The sequence below is a fragment of the Colletotrichum fioriniae genome, assembly GCF_027942845.1.
Source record: "Colletotrichum fioriniae strain IMI 355084 chromosome Unknown scaffold_6, whole genome shotgun sequence".
NCBI lineage: Eukaryota > Fungi > Ascomycota > Sordariomycetes > Glomerellales > Glomerellaceae > Colletotrichum > Colletotrichum fioriniae.
The window spans coordinates 2184536-2193386 of NW_027076842.1; the positions used below are offsets into that span (position 1 = coordinate 2184536).

The 8851-nt window shown below is 53.9% G+C and overlaps 2 protein-coding genes across 2 annotated transcripts; both read right to left on the reverse strand.

The window, feature by feature from the left end:
- Window positions 1-77: 77 nt before the first annotated feature.
- On the reverse strand, window positions 78-790 carry N0V96_005997 (uncharacterized protein; the record flags this gene model as incomplete). The annotated part of the gene is made up of 3 exons (XM_065757547.1): window positions 78-98; window positions 452-604; window positions 665-790. 3 exons carry the CDS (start codon window positions 788-790, stop codon window positions 78-80), a joined length of 300 nt encoding a protein of 99 aa, XP_065613890.1.
- Window positions 791-4731: 3941 nt separating this feature from the next.
- Window positions 4732-6325, reverse strand: N0V96_005998 (uncharacterized protein; the record flags this gene model as incomplete). The annotated part of the gene is made up of 4 exons (XM_065757548.1): window positions 4732-4782; window positions 5006-5216; window positions 5269-6061; window positions 6148-6325. The coding sequence occupies 4 exons, from the start codon at window positions 6323-6325 to the stop codon at window positions 4732-4734; spliced, it is 1233 nt and encodes a 410-aa protein (XP_065613891.1).
- Between the last annotated feature and the right edge of the window lie 2526 nt (window positions 6326-8851).

Sequence of the window (8851 nt, forward strand, 5' to 3'; positions counted from 1 at the left end):
CGACTCAGTCACGTCGGCCTCGAGCCTACTTTGCGCAGCGGAGAAGAGGCAGATGGGCGGGATATCAGTGGCCCCGGTTACTGCTTCTGTGCGAAGCGCTGCAGTGATGTGAATTCAGCTGTGTCTGATGGAGGTAAGACGAGGCCCGGAGCAATGTGACGAACTCGAGGGGGACGCGCGCGGCTCAGAAAGGCACTTGCAAAGCCGTCCGGTACTGATGCCGTATCAAGCACCGCGGGCGTAAGTAAGGGTTCAGAGTACGACTTGCCTGTGGCAGCATCATCTTTGCCTCAAAGTCATCTTTGCCCCAAATGCTTGTCTCGATGGGGTCGCACAACCGGTTCCACGCGGCTATGCAATCAGCTACCTGGGCGTCGCCATATGGCCGCCACTCTCAGATCCCGCCAATCCTTTTGCTACCAAACCGGGAAGGTGTATCACGAGGTGTTACCTTGATCTTTCCTAGCCGGATGAAGTGGACCCAGTTGGAGGGAATCGTCTCGAGTGGATGCCACAGCGCGGCATGCTGTCCCTCGTTGATGGGCAGCGTAAACTCGTGGTCGACCTGGCTCATGAAGAAGGCGGCGCGGTGGGAGGACTGGTGCTACCATAACCCGCCGCTAGACCTGCCGGTATAGCCATTGATAGCCGGATACAAACAGACCAGGGCGTCCTCGAGCTTGTCAAACAAGTCGAACGTGTCGTTGTCGAAGAAGCCATCCGGTTCGGTGATGCCGGCTTGCCAGAAGAAGAGAGGTGCTGGGTCGTCTACATCTGCGGTAGGTGACATGGCCGTTTCCAGGAATTCTGTAAGCGATGGGTCGAGCCGCGGACGAAGAGCTTGGCGGCGTCGCCGTGGGCGCTGTCTAGATCGGCTAACGGACGGCCTTCAGCTGCCCAGGCGTAGCGTACTAGAGAATTGTGCAGAGATGCGCAACGTCCTTGACCCAGTCCTCGTACGTCGGCTCGCGCTGGATTGCCTGCTGTTGCCAGCAAGTCGTCTATATCGGGTAGTTGCAGCCCGCCCATGGTGATATGAAATATGTCGAATTCATTGGCCGTGTAATTGGCGATTACACATGCTCCTGCATCTGACGATGACGAAGAATGTTGAAATGAACTTGGGCTTTCGATTCCTAGGTATTCCCGTGCTTGACTCATCAAGTCTGGAGGTGTGATGATATCCCACCTAGTAGGGTGGTAGATTACCCCCTTCCTCGCATCAGGTAGCTACGCACCGTCAGCTTCCTACCCGATTGGGAGACAAGCTCTGCCATGTGTGGGTCAGGACCGGCCGGCCGGAGACGGGAGGCCCGTGCTCACCGGGGAAGTCTTCGGGATGGGCTTGGTAGTGACGGGGGGCCTCAGTTTTTGTCTCGGTCGGTATACGGGAATGTATGCTACGCGGAAGGCTGTCTGAACAGAGCACTGTCCATTGTGGAGTCCGCGTCCGCCATATTCTGCTCTTTTTCACGTGCGGCGGATCCTTGGTTGCCAGGTTCTGAATACCAGAAGAGACGAGAACTGTCGACACATGCTCATCGGTGAATACTCAGTCATCATTTCAAAAGATCCTATTTGAGGAGCGATTGCTCGGCGAAACCTCTTTTGAGTACCTGGGACGGACTGGAGCTTCTCTACAACTAATATTTGTCACCAACAGCTCCGTAGAGCAGTATCAGGGCTCATCGGCAGCTCAGCCCGCATTGTTTAGTACTTCGGCATACGTTTAGCCACTGCATATCGGAATCTCAAAGCTATTGCAACGAACATCACCGAATAATTCTTATACCTTCACCGAGCTCTGTCGATCTCATGATGTCTGTGCGTCCAGTATTCTTTCAATAGCGTTTACCTCTGCACGGAGCTTAAGCTTTCAAGGGGGTCGGGAGGCCCGCGAGAAACATAGAACTTGCGCGTACCACCATCCGCCTTGTCATGCGAGACAGACAGAGCGAGCCAGGGCTAGTATAAGGCTAGCCGGCCTTGACTATTGTTGCCAGGCGTTCGTCTACGTGAAACTTTGTCGGAAGCTGAGTCATGTATAGCCGTGCCGTTTACGCGTGGGCTTAGTGACTATTCTGAGTTAAAGATTCCACCGCATAGACTACCTTTATGGAGCTGTCGCGAGCCTATTCAAGTTCTTCCCATTTTGGTAGTTGCATTAGAATTGTCTTGGTGTTCATCTGGCCTCAAGAGTGAATTTGCCGACAGACGCCGGCTGGTGGTTCATCCCATCATCTACTTTGGAGTCAGAGTCTGCCATAACAATGAACAAAGTTCCCAAGTACAAGCAAGGTATATCCCATTAAGGTAATTAGCATCTAGATCATGGACAAGCAGAATGCTTAGATTTTGGGTATCCTCAGCCTCTGACCCGTTGAATCAGACCTCACTCCAATACCCGGCCGAATTGACAGCCGAGTTGACGGCCCTATGACTCGCATCACCACCCCAGCCACAATGCACAAGCGGGCCACCAAGACCACGATGATGTCTTTGCGCTCGCCAAACGTACTATAATAAAGCTTCATGGTATATCACCGCAACGGGGAAACTCTAAAATTGCGAGCAGGAGTTTCAATCTAAATCCACCATGTGGGATACCGAACGTCACATATTCATCATGGAATTTGATGCCGATCAGGCCGTGCAGCAATGATAACCTTTGGTGGAAGAAGCAACAAGTGGGGAGTCATTGGAAGGGATATTAAAATAAAGACCAACAACCGCATTCTTATTTTCCGAGTCTTCCCTCTTCATCTTCTGTACTCTATTGTGTCTTACTCCAGCTCTTCATCATCCCATCATCTAAACCAAAACCAAACAAAATAAATATGCACTTCCAATCCCTCTTCGTCTTCGCCGCCGCCGTCCTTGTCGGTCAGGCTGCGGCCCAGTTTCAGACGGTTGGGAGCAAGTGTACTCAGGCACCGGAATGTAATAAGAACAATATCGGCGCAGCGTGTAAAGTCACCTGCGAGGATACCGTGAGTACAACCCGACCTTTACCAGATCAATGGTAAAAGCCTCAGACCTTTCGCACAATACTAACCTTCTCATACACAGCCTGGCGGCACTCGCGTCACCAACGGATTCTGCAAGAATGGATTTTTCGGAATCAGCTGCACTCCCTAGGCAAAAGGCCCATACGATCTTTTGGTTTAGAGCTATTTTGATGGTTACGATACTACGACTTTGATTTCCTTGAACGAGTTTGCCTCATATTGGGGGTAGGAGGGGAGGACGACAACAAAATGAGGGACACATCCAGCTTGGTTATCAGAGCGCTTGAATCAAACAACTCAAGCAAGACTGGGAAGGTGCTCTTTAGTAGTACCGAAAGGATGAACCAGCGGCCATGGATGACAGGACGGCGTTGCTGGAATCAACTACTTTCTGTAGACCATACCCATTAAATCACCCGGCGCTACAATGCACATCCTTCATCACATCAAGATTCTACTACTTAATGATGGCTGGCGAATGCTGAGAGGCCAAGTTCATCTAACATTCGTCTCATGATTCAAGGGCGTCACAAGTGACAATGTGGCGCGCGACGACTTCAGACAGCCGGCGGGATAACTCTATTCGCACACTATTTATATCATGACAGTCGGTCTCCCCGAGCCGCCTTTATTTCGAGAGTAGCCTGCCAGTATGAAGGACGGGAAAGAGAGAGAGAGAAAGATGTGAGAAGAAATTATTCGCCGTGCAGGCCGCTTCGTATGGGAGATATGTCGACGACTATGCACGCTTACTAAGATAAATTTACAACGAAGATGATGGCAGAGAAGCTAGAAAGACGAGTATCCAAAACTAGCAAAGGGCTGTGAAACAAACTTCGCCGTCTGGAAGGCCTCAATGACCGGGATGAGACTTTGTGGTTGACGTTGGGTGTAAGGGATGGCCCAAGGATCGATATTTCTTCCCCGTGATATCTCAACTCAAGACCGTCACAAAACTATTGAGAGACGTTGTCGTTGCTGTCTAGAGCGCGGTTGCCCTGTCTTCTCTGGTGAATACTCTCGTACTACCGACGGGCAAGCAAGTATATTTTCAACGACTATGTAGTTGCAGGGATATACATGTCTCTGATAGAATGGAAACTATGGCTCCTCCAAAGCCCAGCCAATGGCCCAAAGTGATGGCCCAACCAATGCAGCGACACCAGTGCCTATAAGTTATTGTCTTTCTTTAGTCTCTGGTCAGGTGGTGGGTACGCTTATATGTACTTGTAGATGTATAACACACGTCCAAAGCCCCAAACCCGAAATCCCGTGCGGTAATACGCAGGACAAGTTACTTGAAAAGATGCATATTGGTTTATGATCGAATTGTACACTATATACAAGAATGGCATGACAAAAACACCAGAAGTTACCCAAGCAATGCCCATGATTTCCTGTTCCGATGTAATTTGTTTTTTTCCCACTCGCAAAAAAGAACACCATTGAACCCGGCCGTGATGTATGTGTTGTCACCAAACCCCAAAAGTCTTTTCCGCCCCCTAATGAAGATAAATGATGCATGTGTGATGCATATTGTTAAAGAAGAGCGAGACTCATCGGAGAAAAAAAGCGAAGCGAAGCGAAGGAAGTTTTTGAATCCACTGATGGAAGAAGGGGTTTCTTTCATGTCGTCGTCATGATCACGTTCTAATGTTGTTGATGTCGTGATGTAGTTTGATGGAGAGGTGGTGTGTTCAGGAAGAAACTAAGCTTGCTTGCTTTAGTTGCTCTTCGTCAGGCTGCGGGCCTCGAGGCAGAGACCGAACTTGGTCTGGCAACCGCAAGAGGGTCTGCACTGCAGAATCTTGCTGCCGCACTTGCCGGCGGCGGAGCAGCAGGAGCCGAAGGTGCTGCCCTCGCAGGTGAAGCCAGTGCTGCCACCGCAGGTACCGTCGGTGGAGGGGACGAGGGCGCCCGAGGCGGGAGCGGAGGCGGAAGGAGCAGCGGGGGCGGCAACGGAGGTGGAAGCCGGGACAGGGGGCGGCCGAAGTCACGGGGGCAACGGTGGCGGCAGGCGCGCTGGTAGCGACAGGGTCCTCGGCGGCGTACTCAGCCGAAGGAGTAGCGGCGGGAGCAGAGGAAGAGGCGGCAACAGCGGTCTTGGAGGGGGTGGCGGAGGCGACGGCAGCGGCGGCGTTGTTGGCGGAGCCACCAAGGAGGTTGAGGTTGACAGCAGCGGGGATGGCGCCGGGGGGCGGCGACGGTCTTGGCGGTCATCTCGATGGTGGGAGGGCCCTGCCAGTTGCCGGCCGTGCACTGGGCAGAGATGCCCTTGCACATGTTGTCATTCCAGACGTAGCAGTTGGCAGCGCCGGTAGGAGGAGCGGAGTCGAAGCACACGTTACCCTGAGCGTAGCAGGCGTCGACGGCGGCCCAGCAGCCGGTCTGGGTGGTGTAGGCTTCGGGAGCCTTACCGCACCAGTTGGCGTTCTTGATCAGGCAGTCAGAGGGGACGCCACCCTCGAAGGAGGTGGACTTCGCGCTGGCGGAAGCGGTGCCGACGGGGCTGTAAGGCTCGGGGCCGGGGATGGGGTAGGGGTACTGCGGGTTGTCGTAGAGGTTGAAGTTGTTGCCGGCCTCGGTGCCGTCAATGTAGCCGGGGATGCTGACAGAGTACTGGGAGGGGATCTCGAGAGCGCCGGAGGGACCATCGGAGACGTGGATCTGGGCGCAGCCAACGTAGTACTGGGGGTCGTGGAGGCTGACGGCCTGGTGGAGGGCGAGAATCTCGGTGCGGACGAGGTAGTAACCAGCGGGGAGACCAGAAGGGAGCTCGACGGTCAAGAGACCCTTGTTGGCGATGAGCTTGTCGGTGCACCACTGCTGAGTGGACTCATCGTAGCCCTCGTCCCAGATCTTGAACCAGTTGGGGCCAGCGGCGGCGGTGGTCATGTCGTCAACCTTCTTGACGTAGACGGAGCAGGGACCCCTGTGAGAAGGGTCGATGGAGCCCTCGGCACGCGCATCAGGCCACTGACGGAACTCAAAGGTGAGCTTGGAGTTGCCGGGGGCAGCGCAGGTGTAAGCGGCAGCGATCTGGCCGTCCTTGCCTGTGGGTGATGTCAGTAAATGTGAATATCGAAGTGAGCAGCGCCCAAGCTTGTTGTTGCTGGACGAAGGCGTGGTAGTAGCTTACCGCAAGCCATGTCTTCGCTGGTCAGACCGGCAACGGGGGAGGTGGCGGTGTCTCCCTCCTTAGGCATACGGATGCAGGTAGCATCACCCTGGGACTCGCCGTTGATGTACAGCTTGGACATGAGGGTGTGGGCGTTGGCAGCGGCGGCCATGGCCAGGGCGGTGGTGAAGAACTTCATTTTGATGGGTTGAAAGATGGGTATCCTGAGATGAGATGTTGCGTTTTTTTTGTGCAAGAACGTCGAGGTTCGAAAAAGATAGTTTTCTGTGTACAGCTGAGAGCAGGCCTGCTGAAGAAGGTCGAAATCGAAGATATCGAATGAAGGACTGAAATGTAGTTGGTGGTTTTGTTGCTTTGGTGTAAGCGCTTGGCTTTGCCTTGTTCAAGGAGTGGAACTGTTCAACAGTGACTTCGTGCTAGACGAGAGAGACTGGAGGAGCAAACGAACTGACGACGAGTTGTTTGGCTCTGGTGGGTATAATGAATGTAAAGTTCGTTCAAGAAAGAGGACGAACAAGAAGGGAGTGTGTGGTATCAGCGGCCAGCTGTGTACAGAACGCGATGGGGGTCAAGAAACAAAAAGAGAGAGCGGCCCGATATCGAGGGCACCGAGATGGATTTATATCAACCAACCAACGGACCACAACCCCAGCGGTCCATGACAGGGCGAGCCGCGAGAGAGGGCCTAGCAAGGAGGGAGGGCGGCAGCGGTTTGCACAGTTGCAGTATCCGTGGTGCCCTTGACCCTCTCCGAGGCTCCGTCATCCTGTTGGAAGAAGCACTAGCTGGGGGCGGAAGCGAATAGTGGCACTCTTGTTCAGCAAGAAGCTCAACCGCTTTGCACGCCCCCCCTTTAGACGTGCAGCTCCGCTCCTGCAAGGCCATAGATACCCCTGGTTTGGTTGCTTTCTCCATCTCTCATCTCGGGCGGCCTGGTACCTTGCAGTAGGCAACGGATTGTGGACTGTGGGTGGTAGCAGTAGCAGCGGGCAGCAAGTTGGCTGTTGGCAACCACCCCCACTCGCCTTGTTCACTACCATGGTGAGAGTTCTGTGACTTCTGTCTTCTTCGTCACCATCCTATCTGTGCCTCTTCCGCGCCGCCATGTTGCCCCCAGTTCCCGTCTTGCAGGTTACATTGGGTGGTGCGCTAGCGCGGTCATTCTGCCGAAAAAGGCATGCTTCAAGACAAATTGCCGCCGCTGGGTTGGTGGAGTTCCCACTGGAAAGCTGGAAAGGATACGGGATCTGCCTGGGAGGGTTGCCTCTGTTCAGTCTTTCTCTGCCTGCCTAAGCTAGCCATGGGTGTCAGATCATGGTGCCGGGGGCGAGGGGGCACAGCAGAGAGATACCGTGAAGAGAGAGACAGATACGGGTGCGCGTGTTTGTGGTGGTGAGATGATTCTGCCCGAGAGGAGCGAAGTGAGAGAGAGAAGAAAAAACAGCCTGACCAACAGGAAAGAAGCCTGGGCCCTTGCCAAGAGAAAAACCACTGACAAACAGAGAGGAAGTTCATATTGCAGGGACTCGTGGCGTGCGTTAGTGGGGACAACGGAGATGGGAACATGAAACAGAAGTGGGCGGCGCTACTGGGGGCACTGGGGGGGTACGTAGCTCTGGTATCTCACTTCCTTCCCATCTTGCCATCCATCCCATCGTCCCTTCCATGAATTTCATCCCATCCTTGATTCCTTCCCATCCATGATCCATCCCTCTTGCCCTCGTCGTCCGAACCCGCCCCGCCCTAATGGGTACGTACCTGACTATGGTTACTGTCTAGTTCCATTGCCATCGCCTTCGGGGAATTACTGCGTAGGATTTTCCAAGGCACAGAGAGCAAACAAGACCAAATGATCGACCAAGAGCCGAACAACGAATTAGACGCGCGGTGTTATCATACCATACCACACCAGAGGATCAGAGAGGCATTTCCCTCAGCCCTGGGTCCGTGGTTTGCGGGTACGAATGGATAGCCGCGTCCACTTCTCTCCCCGAATGCCCGAGTCCCCCGACAACGCGCATAGTCTGGACTCTAGGGACCTGCAGCGCTCTCTCTGGAGTCTGCCCACCGAATACCAAGACCGGATCATCGTCATGGAAGGATGAAGAAGCCCGGTAGCTGCAGATGGAGCCAGACATTGCCGCGCTAGAATCTCTCCTCAAACGATGTACTGTGCTGATACGGATACCTATGTGCGTGCAAATGCACCTCTGACCTCAGCAGAGAGCGAGCCATGAAAACGCGCAGAGCCGAAAGTTCAGACGCCGTTTTAAGATTCGTCGATCTCCCCTGGCACTAAACCAATTCGGCCCATCTCGAAAAGCCGAAATGGTGCAGATTCGCGTGTGACGCGCGGGGTTCAGGAGAAAGGAGGGGGTTTACTCGAGTCAATACGGATACTGTCAATCAACTCCCGCGAATGTGACTCCAGAAGATAACCGTACCTTACTGTGATACCTCAGAGGCGGACCGGAAAGCAAAATCTAAGGGGCCCAGGGGCTCGGGAGGGAGGCTGTCATCAGCTAGATAACTCGCACTTCAGCTTTTAAACTCGTGTTTAGTTCCGCCTCCGCCGCCACAAGTTCGGCCGTTTGACCATGACACCAACGACACTTTGTCTCGAAGAGGCGAAGAAGGTAGGCTGGGCTGGGCTGGGTCGGCTAGCTGCCCGTCTGTCTAATGTCTAATGTCTATCGCCCGAAAA